This window comes from Barbus barbus (genome assembly GCF_936440315.1).
Source record: "Barbus barbus genome assembly, chromosome: 3".
NCBI classification, from domain to species: Eukaryota; Metazoa; Chordata; class Actinopteri; order Cypriniformes; family Cyprinidae; genus Barbus; species Barbus barbus.
The window spans coordinates 29,119,720-29,145,342 of record NC_136731.1 but is presented as its reverse complement, the minus strand read 5'-3'; the positions used below and the strand labels follow the sequence as shown (position 1 = coordinate 29,145,342).

The 25,623-nt window shown below is 38.5% G+C and overlaps 1 protein-coding gene across 1 annotated transcript in view; it reads right to left on the bottom strand.

The window, feature by feature from the left end:
- The window catches only part of LOC306849703 (BAI1-associated protein 3-like), a gene marked incomplete at both ends in the record, with an annotated part of 59,349 nt that overhangs the window by 21,927 nt on the left and 11,799 nt on the right, over positions 1-25,623 (bottom strand). The window contains 13 exons of the mRNA XM_079384947.1: positions 563-680; positions 904-1,007; positions 1,088-1,180; positions 3,613-3,720; positions 3,819-3,924; positions 4,054-4,131; positions 4,220-4,264; positions 4,342-4,555; positions 5,156-5,222; positions 5,887-5,946; positions 8,492-8,599; positions 8,710-8,787; positions 13,734-13,821. Coding sequence (XP_079241073.1) covers positions 563-680; positions 904-1,007; positions 1,088-1,180; positions 3,613-3,720; positions 3,819-3,924; positions 4,054-4,131; positions 4,220-4,264; positions 4,342-4,555; positions 5,156-5,222; positions 5,887-5,946; positions 8,492-8,599; positions 8,710-8,787; positions 13,734-13,821 — 1,267 coding nt within the window. The remainder of the gene's footprint in view (positions 1-562; positions 681-903; positions 1,008-1,087; positions 1,181-3,612; positions 3,721-3,818; positions 3,925-4,053; positions 4,132-4,219; positions 4,265-4,341; positions 4,556-5,155; positions 5,223-5,886; positions 5,947-8,491; positions 8,600-8,709; positions 8,788-13,733; positions 13,822-25,623) is intronic.

Sequence of the window (25,623 nt, the reverse complement as noted above, 5' to 3'; positions counted from 1 at the left end):
TAGCCATGGCTCAGGGTAAAATAATGGGTAAATGGGTGAATTTTAGCAGTGCTTTTAAAATATGGAGGAATTTGATGGATTGTTTGAGTTTAAATCGAGACACTAAACTTGTGGAGTTTCTTCTTGACAGGTAAGCTAAACTCAGGTTTCTGCTAGATATTGTAAGGATAAGAATAACTGTTGGGAAATTTTGTTTGATAATATGACAGTAGTAGCGCATACTTCACATTTAAGCAAAAATTGTAAAGGATATTCATACATAATGACTTTTTATAAACATAAACCTCAATACATTGTATTAGTTTTATGCTTAAAACAAAAATATTGCTTTCAAATATTCTCAGGCAACAAATCTCAATATCATGCAAATTTGCTTCTTAACTAAACGTGTCTCATTCTACAAGCATAAGCATTTTACTGGAAAACAAGAACAAAAATGCTGATTAAGAAAATATTTTTCTGCAGCGCAATGTGTAAAACACCAAAAAGCACTGAGCCCCAGAGTGATCTCCGGTCTCTGTGCCCAGACATTCAGGGTCAGCGAGCTGTTGTAAAAACCCACCAGCTCCCCGTGCACAGCGGTATCCTCCCACTCTGCCTCCACGGTTTTCAGCAGCCTGAGGAGCAGAGCGTAGCTCATTCTCTGAGAAAGGTGATGGCTGCTGTAACACTGCCAACGGCTGCAAACACATGGAAAAACATCTGTTTTACACACTAGTGTCAGTCTCACTGTTGGCAGGCGTGTGTAGCTGAAGCATGCAGCGATTATCAGGATGGGTCTTGGTGTTATAAGCATTTGCTCTTTTCATGCTGTTGTGCACATCCTGTCAATAAACACGCTGACTGCGTGTCATGTCACAAATGAGCTATGATCTCACTACAGGTTTGATGTTTAATACGCACATGATGGCCTGCTGCAGAGGGGAGAGGTCGGCCTGCACTGCATGATGGGACAGCACAGTCCATGCAGCCACACACACTTGTCCATTCCAGTTATAAGGCTCTTTCTGCAATTAAAATGCTACTAGTTATAATAAGCTCTAAGCTTGATGCAGATGATTGCTAGGCAAATAAAAAAAAGTGCAACCTGAATTTGATTATGTTCATAGTCCAGAATCTGGCTCAACATCTTCTTGTGAATGGTCACATTGGAGGCCATTTTACTCAAGGCTGTGTCTCTCTGTTGAGTAGAAGTAGGAGTGATTAATAAATATTATGAAGAGGAATAGGAATTTTATAACCTTGAAGGACAATTCAGCCATTTTGTCTTTCAAAAATGCTGAATGTACAACCCGAATTCCGGAAATGTTGGGACGTTTATCAAATTTGAATAAAATTATAACTAAAAGAATTTCAAATCACATGAGCCAATATTTTATTCACAATAGAACATATATAACATAAATGTTTAAATGGAGAAATGTTTACAATTTTATGCACAAAATGAGCTCATTTCAAATTTGATGCCTGCTACAGGTCTCAAAATAGCTGGGATGGGGGTAACAAAGGGCTGAAAAAGCATGACATTTTGTAAAGATTCAGCTGGGAGAACATCTAGCAACTAATTAAGTTCATTGACATCAGGTCTGCAACATGATTAGCTATAAAAGGGATGTCTAAGAAAAGCAGAGTCTCTCAGAAGTAAAGATGGGCAGAGGCTCTCCAATCTGTGAAAGAGTGCGTAAAAAGATTGTGGAATACTTTAAAAACAACGTTCCTCAACGTCAAATTACAAAGGCATTACAAATCTCATCATCTACAGTGCATAACATCATCAAAAGATTCAGAGAAACTGGAGAAATCGCTGTGTGTAAGGGACAAGGTTGAAGACCTTTGTTGGATGCTCGTGGTCTTCGGGGCCTCAGACGACACTGCATCACTCATCGGGATGATTCTGTCATTGACATTACTAAATGGGCCCAGGAATACTTCCAGAAACCACTGTCGGTAAGCACAATCCGCTGTGCCATCTGCAGATGCCAACTAAATCTCTATCATGCAAAAAGGAAGCCATATGTGTACATGGTCCAGAAGCGCTGTCGTGTCCTGTGAGCCAAGGCTCATTTAAAATGGACTGTTTTAAAGTGGAAGAGTGTTCTATGGTCAGACGAGTCCAAATTTGACATTCTTGTTGGAAATCACGGACACAGTGTCCTCCGGGCTAAAGAGGACTGAGACCTTCCAGCGTGTTATCAGCATTCAGTTCAAAAGCCAGCATCTCTGATGGTATGGGGGTGCATAAGTGCATACGATATGGGCAGCTTGCATGTTTTGGAAGGCACTATGAATGCTGAAAGGTATATAAAGGTTTTGGAGCAACATATGCTACCCTACAGATGACGTCTATTTCAGGGAAGACCTTGTGTATTTCAACAGCACAACGCAAAACCACATACTGCAGCTATTAAAACAGCATAGCTTCATAGTAGAAGAGTCCGGATGCTGAATTGGCCTGCCAGCAATCTAGAACTTTCACCTATAGAGAACATTTGGCACATCATTAAACAAAAAATACATCTAACACGACCACAAACTCTTCAGCAGCTAGAAACCTATATCAGACAAGAATGGGACCAAATTCCAACACCAAAACTCCAGAAACTCATAACCTCAATGCCCAGACGTCTTCAAACTGTTTGAAAAGAAGAGGAGATGCTACACCATGTTAAACATGCCCCCGTCCCAACTATTTTGAGACATGTAGCAGGCATCAAATTTGAAATGATCTTATTTTGTGCATAAAATTGTAAAATTTCTCAGTTTAAACATTTGTTATGTTATCTATGTTCTATTATGAATACAATATAGGCTCATGTGATTTGAAATTCTTTTAGTTTAAATTTTATTCAAATTTAAAAAACATCCCAACATTTCCGGAATTCGGGTTGTACTCTACCTTTCAAAAGTTTGGAGAAACATTTTTGTAATGTTTCTAAAAAGAAGACTCTTTTTGTTTGTAAAAACTGTAATGTTTTGAAATCTTACAATTTAAAATATTTTCTATTTTAACATATTTTAAAATGTAATTTATTCTTATGATGCAAAGCTAAATTTTCAACAGCCATTAGAAAATAGAAATTGGCTGATTTGCTGCTCAAGAAGCGTTTCTTATTTTTCTAAATGTTGAAAATTGCTTAATATTTTTGTGGAAAATGTGATACTGGATTTTTTGCTCAGAATTCTTAGAAAAATTTTAATTTCAAAAGAAGATTTGTTTTAAATATAATTTAATTTCAATATAATTTAAATGCAGCATTATATATATATTTACAGTCACTTTTGATCAATTTAATGCATCCTTGCTGAAAAATTATTTTATTTTAAAAAATCTTACTGATCCGAAACATTTGAACAGCAGTGTACTCGCTACTCTTGTCCATTTAATGCAAGTAAATAGGGAACTGGGTTTTCGAGTTCCACAATTACTGAATAGCACATTGAATAAGTAGATGGAAAAGTATTCTTCAACATCCTACTTTTGTGTTCCACAAAATAATGCAAGTCATGCAGACTTTGTAATAAATAACGGTGAATAAATAACAATATAATTTCCATTTTTAGGGTTACTATCCCTTTAATGAATGATGCTACATCTCAGGTGAACAGCAGTACCTGAGTGGTAAAGAGGCGAAGAATCAGGTGACATTCTCCTTGAACTTTAGAGGCGCTGGATCTGGGCTCCAGCTTAAACCATTTATCATAACCAACGACTGGGATCTCCTAGCGAGAGAGAAAGTGATCCAAAAGAAGATTCAATGACAAACACAATGAGTTGCCTTACTGTTATAGAAATTAAAGTGTGTAGAATTAGAACTCACATTCAACGGGATGTTGATGCAACCCAGGAAGTCATCAGCATTCTCCTCGCTTCCTGATGCAGTGGCCCCGTTAGACCTCACGGATTTGGCAATTTGCTTGAAATATCTAACATTATGATGCAACCATTTGAGTCATACATTCAGCAGGCATTTGAACCAGTATTTGCAGAGAATTTGTCAGACATATCTCAGGCTCATTAGCTTTAAGACAACAGACAGTTGTTGTGTGACCTACCTGCCCATTCCTCTGAATCCACTGATTTCATTCAGCTTCTTACAGGCTTCCGCAACAGAAACATCATCATCGTGATCCCTTGGGTGGAAAATAAAAAACAATTTTTCAGTGAGAAAAACAGAAATGACTGTTCTCATTCTGAAGAACATATGTTGATGCATCTTACCATATGTCCAGATGGAGCAGGTCATTGTGAACATCATCAATGTCACTGTGGAAAACAAACACATTTAAACATGCACAGATCATCTAATAATATCTATTCAATTTTAACAGAAGGATACTCACAAAACAAAGTGTTCATTCCACACTGGGTTAAGAGTCTCCGGTTTGACTTCGGTCACCTGGATATCTCGGCCCGCCAGCACTTCCTTAACGCTGGAGTGCTTCTCTAACTTTTCCCGTCTCTTGCGAAAACTGAACTTCCTCTCTTTCTTCTCCTCAGTGTCTTTGGGCGACTGTCCCAAGAGGATTCCCAGCATGCAGTAGGGGTCACTGTAGCCTACACAGCACCCATAGACAAAAATGTTTAGTAATTAAATTCAGTAAAGGTCAGGATAAATCATTTCAAAGCATAAAAACAAATGGTCTGTTTTAATGGAAATGTTTTTGTGTTGTCTTATTGTTAGATCATTTATGCACTCAGAAAAAAGGTACAAAATTGTCCCCTTTCAAAAGGTACTAATATGTACATTTAAATGACTAACATGTACTTTTAAGACACTAATATGTACTATTTAAGGGTAAACAAGATAGAAAGATGTACCTTTTAGCTTTTTTACCTTATGGTACCAACCTAGTGACAGCTTTGTACCTTTTATTCTGAGAGTGTGATGTGTTTTTTTTGCTCATCAAAAAGAGAATAAAACTTTGCAGACAAAATCAAGTCTGAAACTAATACAATTTCTGTGATGATTTAGTTCAAATAAATAAAACGTCCTTTGAAGATTTTCTAAGGGACATATTTATTATGTCTAGATGTGAATGTTTTGTCTTTCTGTTCTTTTTTCTATAACAAAAGTCAATGCCACAGACTACATCATAAAGACATGATATTAGAAGCAAAACACACAAATATTCACAAAAGGCAAAAACATCTTACCATTGGCATCTTTCGCCATGAGATTCTTGCCTTTCATTACAGAGACCCTGAGAGAAAAGCTGGCTTTCTACAAAAGAACGTTTCAGACATGGATTAGAACACATCATGGCAGTAATAAAAACTAAGCATGTTTCATTTGCTGTTCGACATGGTGGCGGCACCTTGAGTGAGTGCACAGTAAAATAAATGCAAGCATGCCGTGCTGTAGTGCCAAGGCCTGTCGAGAGGAAAGAATTCAATAGAGGTTTTCTTTTTCAGATGTTAGAGGTGAGTATATTATGTATGACACAGGCAGTGGGAGACTGGTATTCAAATGAAGGCTCGGATCATTATGATGCACATTCAAATAACGCAACATTTTTCTGTTCTTTTCAAAGACCTGTAAGAGGTTACAAGAGGTAACTGGAGCTTCTTTCATTCTGACATTTCAAAGTTTCTTAGGTCTTGCAAAAGATAAAACTTGTTTATTTTTTTTTTCTTTCATTGATTCTGCATATGTTTAGTAAGAGAGGTTCTCTATAGATATCAGTATTTTCCACTTGTTGAAGAATTATTGTACCTTTACTCATACAAAACAAGAAAAGAGTGAAATCTGTCTATAAACAAATAAGAAGTTGGCTCTTGATAGCGAGCTGGCAGCAGATACCACTATTGCTGTGACTGTCAGAACAAAAGCTTGAGAAGCAGAAAGTCATGTTTATAGTACTGGACAAAATCTGTGAGACCCTCACCTTGGATTCTCTGACTCTCTGAAGGATGATGTCATGCTCCTCATGACCCATATAAAAGACCTGAATGAGAGAATGATCAGAGAAAAGATTGGTTTCTAAAAAAAATAGCATTTTGAATATGAGGTTTTTATGACTGAGTATAATGGTTATAGTAATGCAATGACAGACGTCAGTTTCAAGTCTTTGACAGTTTAGTCTCAAGTCTTGTTTATGTATATTTTTGTATATACATGTATATACATGAAATGTATATTTTTGTTCTGCAAGAATGCAATTAATTGATCGAAAGTGACTGTAAGTGGTTTCTATTTTTAAAAAATGCTATTTTTATGAAGATTTTATGAATAAAAATCCTGACATAAGCATTTCACGATTTCCTCTTTCCCCAGGGCCATATTCCTGGTTGCATTTGCACTGTCAGTAAAAACTCTGAAGTGATGTAAACCGACAGACATCATAGTCACCTAAGCATGGCATTCAACATTGTCAACAATTGGAGAATGGAGAAGTGCCTGGATTTCGCCATCAGTCCATCTATCGCGGTTTTCCATGTTTGTGGAGTTAATGAAAAAATGGCAGGTGCCAATGTTTCATATGGCATGCCATAGTGCAATCAGAGTATACTCACATCACTGGAAGTTCCTATTCTGCCTGGTTAGATCCTACACTGAAATAGGAGCTAATGCAGTCCCCACAAAAGGAGTTCCTGTAACTGAAATAGTTTCCGGTCCTTGTGGTGCAAACATGCCAAAAATTGGGTACATCTACCAATAGTTATAGGAACTATGAATACGTTTGGTGCAAAAGCCTCTTATGTTGTTCGTGGATCTCTAATCTGGAGTCCAAGTGAAGTGTCAAATAATTGCTTATAAGCACAACTTGATTCAGAAGCTCTGACTTTTAGTTTACAGGGCTTGACAATAAAGACTGCGTGAAAGACTCTCGGCACAGTTGACAGATTTCTCACTGGCCAGATCAGGCCACAGCATGCATCATGAAAGGTTATCATTTTAAAGCATTTAAGCACAAGATGCGCAAGAAAACTCAATTCATAATGCATGCACTGCATTCTGTGTGTACAGTGCAAACAATGAACAAACCCCGAATGGAGTTCTTTTTTTAAACTTCTTGCACTTTAACTGACAAATATACCCAGCCAATTTGAACAATAAAATAATTTTAAAGCATTCAAGCACAAGAAGACATGAATAACTCCATTCAGTGTGTTCTGCGTGCAAGGCGGGCACACAGATCCATGCCTCAGGCAAAGCATGAGCCCCTGATTATTATTTCTTTCCACATCTTCTTGCGCTTGAACGGACAAATACATACAATGTCAAATATCCATCTTGGCAAGTATAATCGAAAATTGGAACTGATAATTGTAAAACTTAAGTGTTAAAATTTTGGTGACATAAGGTTATTTATCAGAATGCTAGAAAACAACAATAACAACAACAACTTGTTTTTTGTGGCAGGGTCAGTAAAAATGTTGGCAGGGCAAGTAAAAATGTGATCGAAAATTGGCCTGACCAGGGTAGTAGAAAAATCCTTACCGTTGAGCCCTCCAAAAACTGCTACAAAAAAAAAAAAACTGCTTAACGTCACGGTGCAAACAGCAAGGATGAACGAGAAACACAGAGACGAGGATGTAAACTCAAAATAACAGTCTTTAATGAATCCAAACAAGGCAGGGCAAGACAAGGTAAGGCTGACACAGACAGGAACACCGGGGAGTAACGAGTAGACCAGACGACACAAAACTGAACAGGCAGGAACTTAAATACACAGGTTAATTACACAAACACAGCTGGAACAGAATTAACTAATAATCGCATTAAACAAGGACAGGAAACAAACCAAATACAAGAGGCGGGAACACATGACACACACGACAGAGGACTGACACTTATACATGTCTACCTTGTTCTCATTTTAACTCTTTAAAAAATAATTTCAAAGGTTATGAGTGCTGACAGACATTATTCTTGAGAAAAGGGTTCTTGCCTTTTATAGTAGTGATGGTAATCAAAGCTCTGATTATGTCAGTCAGCCGTTAAGGCAAAAATCTTCTTTTTTTTTTTGTTTTTTTCGAAGGAAAAACATTATAGATCAGACACTTCAAACATAAGACCTGCTGCACCTCGGTGTTAGAGGTCTCAGAATGGAGTCAGGCTCCTCTGGAGTGACAGGGGTTTCATGGGTGTAATATAAGCACCGAACATCAATCCCCATTGGGCACGGGCTTTGATGTTTAATCATGTCTGAGACAAGAGCATCTCTCAACTCATAAAAACCAAGTCAAAGTAAACAAACCCCCCCACCACCATCCAAGTGCAATCCTCCGTTCCCCCACAATCCCTTCAAGGACTAGCTTTTTTTTTTCAAGAATGCAAGCGCTTTGAAAACAAAAGATAAAACAAGGATTTCTGTGTTTTTCATTTCTATTTAGAAATCAATCAGTGCATGATATTTATTTAGGTCTTGGTGGATTTGAAGCACCAGAGGTACAAAACACATTGTGATATTTGTGTTGTTATGGAGGGATACAGGAGCATTTGAATCATGCACTATGCAATTTATTGAGAAAACAACAAAGTTGCACCTTCTGCAGGTAGTTAAAAATGTCCCCTTCGTTGGTAACATATTCTGGCGACGGTACCCCAACGCGATTGACCATGGTGTAGATCGCCTCCTCATACAACAAATCCAGCTATAACAGAATGATTTATTTCAAAACGGAGAAAAACCACAAAGTACCACAAGAAGGAATCATGATATCTGAATCACTGCTGCTTTTGAAAGGATGACCAGGAGACTCACCTCATCTCTGGTGGATCTCTCTGGAACAAAAGCCTGGTCTTTGCACTCCGGGGGTGGAGGAGCACAGCTGCTCTCCTCCTGTAAATGCATGAGGATGGAGAACCAATAGAAACAAAGATGACAGGTGAGGTGATCAATGAGTGAGGAGATCATTAATTGTGAGTAACAATGAGCTCAAAGCAGCTCTCTAGCCGTGTAGATTCAAGGGCTTCACCGGTTGAGAGCAATGAGCTGGCAAGAGAAGAGTTCATGAGCCCCTCAGAATTCTCCTCTGTGAGAAATGGATAATTTGATCCAAAATATGAGCCTGTTTTAATTTGAGCTATGCTAATAGATTACATTTTATTTGGCGAATCTACAACATAATCAGTTCTCCAAGAGGAGTGTTTTGAGACAAATGTTCTAATCAACGTCTTCACAATCAGCTATTTCAGGGAGGATCTGAAAAATAAATAAATAAAATAGATCATTACCATTGTATTCAATACTGGGCCATGAATAAAGCACTGATTCGGTATCAAACGGTTATTAATTAATATTCTCACTGTACTAGGTTTGTGTGCTATAATTAATTCAAGATTTAAAAAAAAAAAAAAACATTCCATTTGAATTTGATTCCTGAATTTGAATCAAAATAGCAAACGGGATGCAGAATTGTAATTCAATTTTACTTTCACCAAAATATATTTGTATTTAATTCATATATAGTTCAGTATATTTTTGGACAAATGTGGAAGAACACTTAATTTCCAAGAATTCCATGCCTGTTGAATTTCTGAGCGCTGTCCACTTTTTCAGCAGCATTTTTCCCAAATGGATTTTTTTAAAAAGTCATGAACCAAACCAACCAGCAATGAAGTGAATCACAACATTACAAACTTTGATTTGAAGCAAAAATGTAAAACTGGACACAAAGTACAAGATTATGTACTTAATGGCTTTAATTAGTGAAGACACTATAATCCCATAAAGCATTGTGAATGATATAAATTTAAAAAAAAAAAATGGATGGAGAAACAACAGGAATTCTGTTGTTAAATTTCAAAAGATTTCACGATTATTAAAAAAAATATATTAAACTTTGTAGCTTATAATAAGTCTGTTTTTTATAAGTAATTGTTAAATTCAATTTCGCATATGGAAATGAATGGAATTTTTACTTCCAGGAGCATGACTGTTACACTCTACTGTGATTCATTAAATTACGGCTGTGTCCAAATTCAGGGTCCGCATCCTTCGGAGTACTCATTTGAAGGATGTTACGTCACAGCGCCGCGACGAAGGCTGTCCAAATTCGTAGGATCCTTCAAATGCGGCCCACAAATACGTCCTCCTTTTCCCCGAATTGGAAGGATGGGTGTGGTGGATCCTTTCCCGTCCTACCTATCCCATAATTCTTTTCGGCAGAGCGTAATGGCGGACGAAGCGAGCGGTAGCGGAGTGGGAGAGGAGTTTCTCTGACAAAACAAGCTAAAGTTTATGCTTCGGCTCAATGAATTTGTAGGAGAAATTAGTAGAATACTTAAAAACAAATAAAAATAGGCTATAATGGCTTACCTGGATGTGACTGTCTTGTAGTCTGATATAAAAAACTCTCCGACAACGAGCAAAGAAAGTATTTAATTTATTTAATTGCTTTATTTCTTCCAAAATAATTAAAATGAGGAGAATAACTCTTTGTTTGTCCATTTTCCCGCTTCTTGCTTGGCGCTGTCACGGTTGCTAGGCGACAGGTTATGAGCAACGGGTGGGAGGGAACTGAAAGAAGGGTAGGCTGTCCAAATTCACAAACACCGACTTCCGGGTTTTGCGGACGTCGGAGGATCCCTCCTCCTTCAACCGGGTAGGAAGGATCCTAAGGAGGATGCAGACCCTGAATTTGGACACAGCCGTCACTTCCTCTATTTCCAATTCAATGTCATGTGGGTGTGGCCAATTCAATTAAAATTTCAGCAACAGTCACAAAATCCTAGGAAAACAGCCAGCAATTCACTAGCAATAACTCTAGCACTGACTGCTGTCAAAAGTTCATGAATGCACTTTAAGTAAAAACACTGAGCCAGAGATGTGCGCGTGGGAAGTTATTAAGGAGGGATTCTCTGCTTGTCAAAAAGAATAGTGCAGCCCATTTCATCTTTGTTAAAGACCACCAGAATGGTCCAGACACATCCACCAGAGTGAAGAGATCAAATTTGAACTTTACAGCATAAATGGAAAAGTTATTTTTGACCACAGCAAAACAGCAAATTCTGACTTCAGACCCTCACAGCAGACGTGCCATATGGTGGTGGGAGTATTATGATTTACAGCTTAAGAAGCGGATAGCTTGCAGTCTTTGTGGGCATAATGAATCCTAATTGTACTCTTCATCTCCACGGCAGTACCGCCGGCTGACGCTTGTGGATTTCTCTGTCTGCTTTGTATCCAATCTCACTAGGCATTGTATTTCATTCTGCACTGCATTTAGTCTCTTTGCATTTATTATTTTTGCATGTCAATTAGGTTAGCTGACATGTATTACTATTATTACATGACATTTTCTCATACCATTGCTACTTTCACTATAAGGTTGTGGAGTAATTACATATTATTGTTTTTCCTTACAGTTGGACTATAATGAGAAGAATGGCATTAAACCTGACTTGACTTATAAAGAAAAATGTACTAGTGAATGTCAGGATATCTGTCCTCGAGGTGAAGGTGTGTAGGTCATGCATTGCAATGCTAATGATCCTAAACACACAAGTAAATCAATAATGGAGTGGCGCAAACAGAGAAATTTCGTGTTTTCCAATTGTCACAGCCCCTCCTCTGCTTTGCAGGGGCGGTTCCTCCTGCAGGCAGAGGAGCGTCGTTAGTGATTGGAGCCACCTGGGCTCAGGGTATTTAAACTGCTTCACTAACCACTCTCTCTCTCTCTGCTCCTCCAGGTATGATCCTGTTTTGTTTGTTCCTTTATAGTTATGTCTTAGTTTTTCCACTCAGTCATGTACACACACGGATTCACGCATCCATGCATTTTACATACACCTTACATTATGACATTTCCAGACCTCATTTCCTTTTCTTTGTTTAAAGTTAATAGTTTTGATTTACAATAAAGACAACCTTTTTTGGCCTATACTTCTTGTTTGTGTCCCCTCATTTTTGCCACAGGCCATGAGCCAGCTTGTGACACAATGGTCAAGTAAAAGTCCTGGGCCCATATTCCTAAAGATTCTAAGAATCCTCTCAGAGAGCTCCTATTTTAGCTTAAAAATTTCTAACTAGGAGTCTTGACAATTTATTTTCTTAACATTTATTTTAGTGAGGAGGCGGGGCTGACCCCGTTGCTAGGAATGACACCGTCTTTTGAAGACTGAGATTGGTTGGTTGTCAAGAAGGAAATAAAAGAGCGCTGAGTAGGGTTTATTATAAGCCTTCACTTTGAAATTACAGGCATAATTTTTCCTCTCTCTCTTTCTCACACACACATATATGCATATATATTCTTTATTTACCATGCTGTCATACTTACAGAGCCGGCGCCAGGGCACCTCCATCGGGGGGGCATTTAAATTTCTAGGGTGTGTGTGTGTGTGTGTGTGTTTGTTTGTCGGGGGTGGGGGGGGTGCTGCAATCTGTGATCTCGTGTAGTGGCTGACGCTTGCTAAAGCGTGCAATCGCTTTATGTGCGCTGTTTTATCGGTAACTTTCGCTTTCAAAATCGATCGCGTTCAGCAAGGAGGGGAGAGGATGGAAAGTAGTGGGGGGTGGGGGGGGGGGGGGCAGTAACTCGTTTGGGGGGGCACGGCCCGCGACGCCCCTTGGCATCGGCCCTGCATACTTACTGTTTTATAGGAAATGAACAGAGACATCTAAGCTTAATAAGTGCTGTAACAGACCCAAATCATCACTGCTGCATAGATGCATTTTTCCAGTTGCCAAATATGTTAATGTAGTGATTTCTGGCGCTATGGCAATTCTGCGCGGTGTCTGAGATGTTAGCGTGTCTTTAATAAGATCAGTCACAAACATGATCCCTGCACGATCTAATGTGTAGTGTCTTATTAACTCACTGTCATGCATTGTGTGCAACACATTTCTTCTCCCTCTTCATGTTTCGTCCATTTTCTCCGCTGCTAAAGAAACTCTTAAGCCCCTTAAAAGTCCTCGTCCGTACTACTAACAATTTTGGACCTTAAGACCTCTTTTAAGGGTTAAGATGCTTTCTGAATTACTTTTTTCTTTACTAGGATCTTTTCTTTAATTTTAAGAGGAAACGCCCACATTTCTAAGAATTTTCGTAGAATTTTGTTACTAGGAGCAACTCTTAGCACTAAAATTCTTCATGAATACGGGCCCTGACCTTTAGCCGAATTATATGTTGTGGCATGACCTGTTCAAGCAAGACAGCACAAAAATCTCAATGACATAAAGAGAAATGAATGCAAGGGATTGCTTAAGAACATACATCCTTTCTTCAGTCCTTCATATGTAATGTCAATATTCTTATTTGCAAGTAAAAATTATACTTTAACTACTTCATGCATCAAGGGATAATGGAGAAAATATGTTTCTATACATCAAGGTTTGCACAAAGATGATGAATCTTGGATTACTGTGTTCAATAACGATGCGAAAAAGCATAATTTCATACATTAATTGCGTGATTAGATCTTAAGGATGCCATTTCTGTAGGATTATTCAATAGTGAGTATACAATACTACCCATTATAATAGTTAATGCTTTTATCACCCAGAACCCTTTGGAGGCAAATTTCTACTCAGCCAGCATTGACTGCAGTCCATTTCAGCATTTACTGCGAAAACAGTAGGAGAGGAACGCTCTTCAATAAATATCTAATTCAAGCACATTAACTATGACGCTGTCTTTATATGAGGGGAAGAGGGAGGGTGAATGCTGAATGCTCAGGAGAAAGAACTGCTTTAATATGACCTGATTCTTCAGCACACAGGGAATGTGGTGACAGGGATACACCTTGGTAAAAGCAGGGATGCAATCTTTTGAAGAATGTGGCTACCTCAGTTTGGCCAGCAGACAGCAGACTATCCTGTTTCTGGAGGATTTTATTCATGCGGTCAAAGAACTCCCCGTCTCCCCTAGCAACCCTGGAAATAGAGACAGATCAGTTCAGTTGCGGAACATTTCACCCTTGTTTACATTTAATTACACAAAAGAGTTTCCCTTCTAGCCAAGTGTGGGACAGATTTGTTTTTTTTATTTCACTGTAATCATTATCACATATATGCTTAAAGCACATCTTAACTGGACCTCTGGAGTGCTGCTTATTCACACTAATAAGATAAGATGAGCAACATTGAGAGATCTTTGACAGGCATCCAGCAAACGCTTGTTTTGGGTTGACATGTAATTCCTGAAACATAGATAAATGGAGAAGTGGTAATAAACTGTCAAATTGTCAAATTTAGGCTGAAACTGAGAGCAGTGCTGACATGAGGACAAATTAGTATGAAGCTTTTACTTTCAGACAACGCTTAGTTTTAAGAGAAGTAAAAAATATTTTGCCATGACAGTAAAGGTTAACTTCTGTATTCTATGTGAACACTAATATGAACGATAATACATTATAACAGTTGCCACTTGGGATGTGCTCTACACCTTCTTCTGAATACCACAAATAATGACTTATAACAGAAATGATAATAATCGTGAATAATGAATTCAATGAATGAATGAATTCAACGATAATGAACTCAATTCAACCAAACAATAATAAGAGAAAATATTCACTGAAACAATTATCCAAATTGCAACATAAAAAATTTATATGTTAATGAATATATTTAAAATGACAAGTAAAAAAGTAATATATTTAAAACACATTTATTTCACACTAAGTATAATTCAAATCTATTAACATATTTACTGACATATTGCTCGAGACTTACTGATATAAAAATAATAATTAAACAGTTTTGGAGGGCTACTTGTGCACAATGCACATTTCTTAATATTAAGCCTAGAAATTGTTTTAATGTCACTATTGATGAGAATAGTATGATCTTTAAATAACGTCGGTCTTTAAATGTAACATATTTAAAGTGTACCTGAAGTAAACTTGCAATAGTCCCATTTTAGCACAATCAAACATACTTCAGTATATCTTTAGTTGGATCTCAGCACTACTTCCACACAATTAAAGTAACAAAATTAGGTGCTCCAATTGAGCAAACATGTATACCAGTTCAGTACTAAAAGTACAATTGCAGGATATTTTTAATAAATACATAAATATGTAAATATTTAGTATACTTAACGTGAACCAACCAGCTTCTCCAGATAAATTTGCTGATAAACATTACTTTGATGTTTCACTAGTTGGCTAGTACCAAACTAGCACTAACCTGGGGTGTGTTTCCCCTACAATGACATTGAAACCTGTTGCTCAACTATCGTTGTACGATGCATTGGAGAAACAACCAAGCTAGTTACGGCTATTCCCAGAACACATATGAACTTTATTGCACGCCATTCAAAACCACGTTGGTTAGAACTGTTGTTAATGACTTGCATACGCACATGTGCACTCAAAAATGCCACTTTAATTCTCCTAAAAATATCAGAAATAGAATTAAATTTGTAAACGTATGGAATTACAGATACAGATTATACTGCATGTTAAGCTGCTTATTTTGCTTAAGTGCATGATCTATTTAAGTCCACATGTCATAATAACAAGACACTATGCTTGTAACCACAGGCCGAGAGCTGTAGTTTCAACCACACAAGTTTGGGATGCTATTTGCAAATGTTCTTTGGAACTATGGATTCAAGAAACTATGTTGAACTATGTTGAAAATGATGAATCTTGCCACCATAGATGGCTACTGATGCCTTTGGGAAATGCACCCCAGATCGATGCATAATGGAAATTCATGCTGGTCTTTTCAGCAAGGCAGGTAATCCGTTACTTTACACATCTGAAAGAATGGGATCAGAAAGCAGATGTAGCTCAGCCAAGCGAAACACAAACATGGTGGGAAACACTGACAGCAGATATCAGGACTTGTTGTGGACCTTGTTGCTTCGAGTTTATCTGCAGAACGCCTGCGCTCACTGGGGATTGAGGTGACAGGCCTCCCCGTCCCTCTGACTAGCCTGAAAATCAACAGCTTGAAGCACATCCCCGAGAAACGGCCTCCATGGAGATAAGAAGATGATGGACGTTTTCCGTCCACATTAGTCACTGACGCACTGCTTAAACATAATCAATGCAACAAGTATACAATCACGTCTTGCCGCTTCCAATCAAGACTCTTACACACTGTCCAACTTCATTTATCGATCGCCAGGCAATCCGAGGAGGAGGTGGGAAGCGTGCATCTCACGCAAACCGGGGTGAACTCCTGGACCCCTGCCACTTGCTAATTTTCCAGAACTGGTCGTCATGGTGACGATAGCCCGTTCAATGCGGGATTGGTTGGCAGAGTGCAGCACCTAGAGAATATCGCCCATCTCTCCTGCTCTGCCCTGCCTGACTTCAGTAGTGTGTGGAGGAATAAGCGGGGATCGCATTAGTATGGCCATACAGCTGTCAGACCCCCTCAGTGAGATCCAGCCCCCATCTCTCATTATTTATCCAGCCCACACACTCCAGACCATTTCTTTATCAACACCATCACAGCAGGTGAGCATTAGATACCTGCACCCCCAGATATCCAACAGAGTGCTCCTGGGATTCCCTCAGGAGATGAATTAGGGATGACACTTTGAGTCCGCATACATCCATATTAATATACTCTCAATGAGGCCACACATTATATCATTGTCTGATAATTCTAGGACTGTCTAGACCGTTTTGTACTTACCAGTGAGATAGAAAAAAAAAAATCACAAATGAGATAGCTTTAATTTCTCAGTTGATTCTCATAGATGCCAATGAGATAAAAAGAAGAGTGAAGGTGCTGCAAGCGATTTTAGCGGTTTGCTAACTTCTACTATTTTGCTCATTTCAAGAACACACCCACTGTCCAAAATCCCAACCTCCAAAAACATGTCCGCAAACCCCAAAGCTCAAAGTTGGGCTGGTTATCATGGCCTTGTAAAGGAGAGGTAACCCTACAGTTTTCATTCCGCTGACTTCCATTCATACTAGGACTGTCTAGACCGTTTTGTACTTACCAGTGAGATAGAAAAAAAAAATCACAAATGAGATAGCTTTAATTTCTCAGTTGATTCTCATAGATGCCAATGAGATAAAAAGAAGAGTGAAGGTGCTGCAAGCGATTTTAGCGGTTTGCTAACTTCTACTATTTTGCTCATTTCAAGAACACACCCACTGTCCAAAATCCCAACCTCCAAAAACATGTCCGCAAACCCCAAAGCTCAAAGTTGGGCTGGTTATCATGGCCTTGTAAAGGAGAGGTAACCCTACAGTTTTCATTCCGCTGACTTCCATTCATACTCGTGCAAATGTGAAAGAAAGGAAACATAAGCTCAATTTTCACGGCATTCAAAAATTAAAGCTTGGTGAACTCTTGCAAATTTGTATCCCATGTGTGGCCAATAGAAGACTGATATGACACTGTGTAATTTTTAAAGTTGTGCAGTAAAATAAGTGCAGTTGACTGTATATTTTTACATTTTGTGTTTATTATTATATGTAACATATTGAATTTAGTGTTCTAAAACAGACGCCATAGACTGTGACGTGTGTGACTGTGGCTTGAGGCCCTGCTGGTAGATGTTGTAATTACACCATAAGTAGGGTGGCCATATGTGCCATTTATACGATCAATAACATGCAGGTATTGTACATAATCGACCAGTCGTGGCACATGAGAAGGTGGGAACAATCAAAGCGACGTAAATACGCACACGTGTTTGTTCGTTCGTTCAACTCACTTGAAGCTGCGCACCGATTATTGTATGACACCAAAGTACCGCAAGAGCGATTTTAAAGCATAAGGAGCCATCTGCTCTGCTCTCTATAGCTCTCGTGAAATAATGTCATACAACAATCGATCTGCACAGTGCAAACAGGCAAAACCTAGATGTTTTAGGCAATACAGAAATCCTGGCATGGTGCGTCCTGTCAAAATTTCCCGTATGGTCACCCTAACCCATAAGGTTCTGCAAATCATCTTTTTCTCCATTAAAGCACATTTAAAGGGGACAACGGATGCCCATTATCCACAAGTTGGTGTGATTCTTTAGGGTCTTCATGGAATGTTTGCAACATACTTTGGTTAAAATTCCTCAATGGTTGTTTAAAACAACACCCTTTTTACCTTGTCAAAAACAACTTTGTTCACAGTGACCTGTTTTGGAGCATGTCTCTTTAATGATAATGAGATACTGCTCACCACACCCCTATGTTTTTTTTTTTGTGTATTTGGTGGTGCATTACCATCAAAAACAAAACTAATTCACTGTGTTCTCAGTGGCTCTGATTTTGGAGAACATGAACAATCTTATATTCACATTTATGTCCACAAACATATACAAAACACCTGCATTGCTTACGACACATTGTTGTAGCTAGAGCAGCTCGAGCATGGAGAAAATGGCAGACAGCATACAACTAGCTGAAGACGTAAATATGCTAATATGGGACAATCTGTCAGCGGTCGTGGGCAAAACCAAAACGCATAGGCGGAAGGTGAACCAACTCCAGGGTAAGGCTAAAAGCAGTCAAATGTATTAAAACGTCATAAACCCATCTTTTTAGGCAAGAACCAGACGTGGATGTCATCCACAGTTAATCAAACAGCGAATAAATTATAGGTAGGCTATATAGAAAGTGAAATTACCACTGACTTTGATCTATTGCGAGTTTAAGCAATCTAAAAAAAACTATCGTTAATATCACTGAAGCTGTATACACAGTGAAATGACTCTCTTAGGCCGTGTTCACACTTGGCGTCTTTTTCGAAGCTGCCGGCGTCTGTTTTACATTATAATCCTATGGAGTAAACCGTGTTTTCAAAAAAGTCCTGAGCGCTTTTTAAAACGCCACCACCGGCTTCTTTTTCTGCAGCTCAGAGCGTTTTTTCGAGTTGAAAAAATGTAAACTTTTCTGAAAAAAACGCCCTACGTCAAGCGCCTTTTTGACAGCTGACCAATGACAAGCGAGTAGCGAGATCTGTCGTTTCCATAACAACAAGAAGAAAAATTGAGAAGGTGCCGGTAGATAGACTGCTCGTACTAGTTTCGGAGCACAAGGAGCTGTATGATATGAGCACAAAACTCTATCATAATATTGGTTCCTTCCCCGTATAATGTCGTGCACCCACAAACGTCGTTGTGAATCGACATTTTCTTTCCCGTTAACTTCAAAAGCCAACGCAAGAGCCAACTTTTTACTCTTTCTTGACATTTCTGCAGTACACAGCGCTAGGCTACTGTCTGTTACAGCTGTTGCTATGACAACAAAAGACGCTCTCAGCTGCTATTTGTAACAGACGCTGCCAGCTTTGTTTTTCATTAAAAAAACGCTCTTGTCAACTTTTTCTAGTCAAAAAAGACGCCAAGTGTGAACACGGTCTTACTTACCTTGTATGTACATCAGCGCTTTGTTGTTTATGATGAGAGAATTCGCAAGAGTCCGGAATTCAGTCAGTGAAGGTGTGAACACTCAAAACTGATGAGTTTCAGTGATGACTCATCCGAATGCCTCTGATTGGCCATTGCATTGCTAAGCCCATCAGAATTGTGTGTGATTCGTTAAAATGCACAACACCTAAAAAAAACGTAACAAATTAATTTGTTTGTGCAGGGGGCATTTTTGTCCAATTTAGTGACATTTTTGCCCCAAGTCCCCATGGCTCCGCCTATGTCAAAACAGCTTGATTACTGACACTGTTTAGGTTTTAGGGGGATTTAAAAAAGAAGAGGCATTGAAGGTGGTATTGAATATTGTGGTACTGAAGGTGGAAGAGAGCACTGATCATTCACTCTCCCCACCTACATTCCCTGCCGATACCGAGACTCGAAACCGCAATCTTTTGGTTACAAGTACGACTCTCTAACCATTAGGCCTCAAATGCGCCCCTTGTATCCTGAGCCTTTTGAGCCTTGTATTCTGGCCTTGTTTTTCATTGTCATTGTCATAGAAGGTCACATGACAATGACAACATGACAGATGTATTAGCCTACATCCGGATTCCATTTATCCATACTATATAGACACATTCTTACTATATTATAGAACATACTTTTTTAAAGGTCTCTAAGAAAGTACTTTTTCAAAAGAAGTATCTACTCAGAGAGTATGCAATTTTGCATGCAGCCTAATGTTTTCCCTGTTCTTATGATGCCATCAGCTAATCCGTGTTGTCGTGAGCAGCTCCGGAGTAATTAATCACGTGAGATTTTCGACTCAGGTGATTGGTTTAAATAAAATATGGTCCCATGAGCACAGATGGCAGATATCATATCACAGACTTGCTCGAGGTATTATAGACATTCTTGGCAACCATGCAAAATGATTGACAGGCAGAGACTGTTTCTGATTGGCTAGTTTCAGAGGCTGCTTCTCTCGCTATTTTCAGCTGTTTACAGAGCCTAGTACTATTAGATAGAGACAGGTAGTGATATATTTCAATGATATCTGTCAAGTAGTGAGGACACTGTATATGTGGTATTCAAAAAACTTTGCTTAGAGCACATTTAAGTTTCCTGTTTCTTAGATTTTGTCTCCTGGGAAAAGACCTTAGTCATCTCCTCTAGAGCTTCAGAAAAAATCTCCAGAGAGTCAAAACTGTGCCAAGATACCAAAGTATGCTATCAAAAGTCAGATATTCTGATATAAACTCTTAACAAACACTTCAGAGCGTCAAATTCCTTCGAAACCAAGTGATCTGAGCTCTGTTAACAGAATTAATTTTGTAGCTGTATACTCTTACTGTATGTCAACAACATACAGGCCTCATTTGTTTCTGTTTTTATTTCTCCTGAGGAATTTTAAAGGTATGGTAGGTGATTTCGGAGAGGCTACCAATAGCAAGCTAGCTTTGAAAGCATAAAATCCCATCCTCCCTCCAAATCACTCTCCAAAGCCACACCTCCTCCAAAACACATGAACACGCACAGGCAGTGGAGGCTAACCAGTGACACGATGACAGACAGTGTTGGTGGAGGATTGAATGCAACGCTGTCAGATTACCTCATGTCTCATTCACAGGTGAGAAAATATCACAGTAAGCGCATAATATTACAATAATAACGCCTTCCATTCTCGGTCTCTCAGCAATAGCGTAATGGAACACAATGATGACATATCATGTCTTCGTGAACAAGGTGCACAGAGGTAGGCAAATACATATGTTGACAGGCAAGTAGGACAGCCTATCATAGCCATTCGACCAAGGGATATGATTGGACACACATTTTATAGTACTATGAATTCCACAGTTCATATAAATACATATTAATACATTCAAGGGTTGTTTACCCAAAAATGAAAATCCTGTCATTAATTACTCACCTTCATGTTTTTCCAAACCCATAAGACATTTGTTCATCTTCGGAACACAAATTAAGATATTTTTGTTTTCTCATAGCTTCATAAAATTAAGGCTGAACCACTGATGTCACATGGACTATTTTATTGATGTCCTTACCTTCCTGAGCCTTGAACGTGTTAGTTGCGTTGCTGTCTAAGCAGGGTCAGAATGTTCTTGAATTTCATCAAACATATCTTAATTTTTGTTCCGAAGATGAATGAAGGTCTTACGGATTTGGAGTAATTAATGACAGAATATTAATTTTTGTCTGAACTATCCCTTAAATTTAGTGATTGCTATCAGGATGTGAAGAGACTTTCAACCAGCATAAAAAAAATGTTTTGAACCAAATCACCTACCTTGCTTTTAAGAGAAACATCTGAAACATAACTGACAAAGTAAATAAATTGTGACCTCTGAGCTGTAATATTTTACTTAGAGTGATGCTGAAAACCAATAAGCTTGCTGTTTAAAAGTGTTGAACATTTTGAGTCTGTGCTTGGCTTTACATCTCCAATCAAAGCTTTTAAACCTTCCTGTGCTGTTATCACTTGAAAAGTGATTGCATGGGAGGCATGGATTATTACAACTTCTGTGATTTATACGAATGCAAGTGACACACACACACACAAATAGGCACAAAGCTTATTTGGCCGTCCACATTCATGTTGCTAGGAAACAGACTTTTCCATGAAGCTTTTTATTATTTTAACAATATTGTTTATTTTCATTATTCAGACTTCAAAGGTTGTATTGGAGAGCAAAAAAATTTAAATAAATGATTTACTGACATATCACAAACACACACAGATACAAGTGTATGAATGCTGGAGCTCCCGCCGACTGGACTTCAGAGGCATAGAACAAAAAAATAAGGCTTGGCACTCATGAATCAGATGAACGCAGCAAAATTAAATGTTAAATATGCAATAAGCATCCTTTGGTTAAGGTGACATTTAGAGACGAATAATTTCGGTGACTTTGTGCAAAAAATAAAATTAATGCTCACCCACACAACAGGAAATAAAATTCTGGATGGAGCTCATTACCTCTGATTCCATTCGCTAATTTCTAATGCAGCCGCCAATCAAAGTGAAACAAAGTGAAAACAAAAGTGAACAAAGTGAAGTGACATTCAGCCAAGTATGGTGACCCATACTCAGAATTCGTGCTCTGCATTTAACCCATCCAACGTGCACACACACAGCAGTGAACACACACACACCGTGAACACACACCCGGAGCAGTGGGTAGCCATTTTATGCTGCAGCGCCCGGGGAGCAGTTGGGGGTTCGGTGCCTTGCTCAAGGGCACCTCAGTCGTGGTATTGAGGGTGGAGAGAGCGCTGGACATTCACTCCCCCCACCTACAATTCCTGCCGGCCGGAGACTCGAACCCGCAACCTTCGGATTACAAGTCCGACTCTCTAACCATTAGGCCACGACTTCCCCAATCAAAGACTTCCTCAATCAACCATATTCCTCATAATTTGCGCAGTGTACTGTGGGTGCATCATAATACAAGATATTTGTCTTAACCAGGTCATTTAGATGACTGTCACAGCTATATGAAAGTTACACATCCAGGCTCCTACCGCTGTTTCTCTCACAACAAGGTGATTATATCGAGTAAACATGGCACTGAACTATAACAGCTCCCTCTTGTCTTTGCGAAAGTCTTTATTCTGATTAAGAATTGAATCTGTAATATACATTTATTGTCTGGTTCTTATAGTTTCTCACATTCATACTGTCATTTTTCAATTTATTTGATTAGCTTTCACACTGAGTATGCAGTAATTAGCTTTGGACAATATGTGGTAACTGGATGAAATACTTAAAATTTTTATATTCATTAAGTCACAGGCTCAAATAATCACTTTTATATTTTAAAGAAAGACAAATGTAACAAGAGAAGCTTAATATTCTTGGTTCCAAAACTCAAGACTGAATTATCAAGCTAGCATCCTTATAATTTGCATTTTTCCTTTGCTTTAGAGCTATATACTCACTTACAGACCAGAAGTACATAGCGAACAAAATCATTCACATTTTGTCATGTAACATATCTGTAATGATGTGACTCAGGAAAAAAAGCTTGTGGTGGAGAAACCCTCCACGTCTTTCTCCTTTAAAAATGATGACAAATTGCTCTCTGTGCGTTTTAGTTTGAGCTGCGGTCGGCTTGACGATACAAAATAAAATGTTCTCCTATTCGCTGTAATGATCAACTCAAATTAGTGTGCATGATTAGATACTACCAGGACAAGAAAGCTATTACAAATTGTCTGATCTAATCAATAACTGAAAAATAAGGGAAACCCTGCTCTGCTTCTGGAGATATGGGACATCAGTGGCTACAGAACTGAAAAATGGGTATTATTTGGGATTAATCCGAATGTTCAGAGGTTTGTTTAGTCCTGCTTCTCCTGTATTCTCACACAATGTGTTTTTATTGTCCTACCACTCAACATGGGTCAACAACATCAGACACACAAATGATTACAATTAAGAATGAGACTACAACATGTTTTCAAAGTGATTTTTCAGCTCCATCGATATATTCAACCCCATTTGTATTGCATTTTGCAGCCATTTTGGTTTGCAAGTTTGCTACTATAGGTCGTACTGTAATTGGCTATTATTATAAATTATATTGTATTTATTGTAAAACATTCCAGGATTTTTCTCCATATAGTGGACTTCAATGGTGGCCAACAGGTTGAAGGTCCAAACTGCTGTTTCAATGCAGCTTCAAAGGGCTCTACACGATCCCAGCTAAGGAATAAGTATCTTATCTAGCGAAACAATCCTGAACATAACAAGACATGAACACCTACTTTGAAGACAGTGGGAAAACTTCATGTTTTTTTAAATGCTCTCATAAATATCGGCAAGTGTTGACAAAAGGTACAAATACTACAGAGCCCCTTAGAGCTCATGGTGGTGGAAAGATTTCAGGGTGGGTGAAAAAAATGCGGGATGGGAGGAAAAGATATTTTTCAAATCTTTTGCGTTCTCTCGCAAAACTTTGCGTTCTCTCGCAAAGATGTTTGCGTTCCCTCGCAAAACTTTGCATTCTCTCGTAAAGATGTTTGCGTTCCCTCGCAAAACTTTGCGTTCCCTCGAGAAACTTTGCGTTCTCTCGCAAAACTTTGCGTTCTCTCGCAAAGATGTTTGCGTTCCCTCGCAAAACTTTGCGTTCTCTCGCAAAGATGTTTGCGTTCCCTCGCAAAACTTGAGAACGCAAAGTTTTGCGAGGGAACACAAAGTTTTGCGAGAGAACGCAAACATCTTTGTGAAAGAACGCAAAGTTTTGCGAGGGAACGCAAAAGTTTTGCGAGAGAACACAAAAGATTTGAAAAATATTTTTTCCTCCCACCCCAAATTTTTTTCACCCACCCCGAAATCTTTCCACCACCATGAGCTCTAAGGGGCTCCGTAAAATACAGCTAAGAAAGCTTGTAAAAAGTATGTATTTTTACAAAATAAAAAGGAAGCCTAATGAGTAATAAAATAGTAATAGAGTAATCTCTCAATCTGTGCCTGCATTCCCACTAAACATTAGACGTCTGACGGACGTGCAGATTATGTCTATATTGCGTCCATCGGTCCTACACGACGTGCAAACTAGGTCCGCTATTTGGACGTCTAACCGAGACCCCATTTGGATGTCAATATGCAGTTCAACATTTGAACGTCGGACTAGGTAACTTTTTTGGACGTCTAAGACATGTGCAGGAAATTGACATGAATGTAATATTTATTTTATTTAAGACAAATATCAACATTGTTGTTATCAACATGGTTAATGCATATCAATATAGGTTATTTGTGATGAAACATTATTTGTTATTTAAGTATTTATTGAGTACATGTTTATTTTACTGTTTTTCCTCTAACTTAACGTTACTTGTTTATTTTAATTGTCTTTGGACCGGTTAGTTACATATACAATTTTATGAGGTATCACGTCATCATGACCCAACCGTAAACGCCACTCTGATTGGCCGAGGCAACAAGCATTCGGCGCGAACTGCTGAAACAAGTGGCTGTTCGGCTTTGTTCAGCTTCCATCAAATCATCGTTTTCTACTTGAAGGTAAGTTCGGTTAGCTTAGTAGATTTTATGTATTTATAGTGATAGCTGTTTTAATTAGCTTTCTTGTCTTAACTATATCTGCTGTGGCTAAGTTACAATTAGCATTGCATCTCTATGTGATTAACAACACGACTGTATTCCCTTCCAAGTCAAAGAACTAAGTTAGCATTTCAAAACGAGTTATAACTTGTTTTAAAAATAACTGAATCTAATATTTGCCATATTCTGCAACTCCGTCTGCGTTTTCCGCATCAGGGAAATCACATGACCATACACTGGTAAAAAACTGATGTTCGATTTACTTAAAATATATATGCTCCATTTTTGCATCATACTTTTTAAG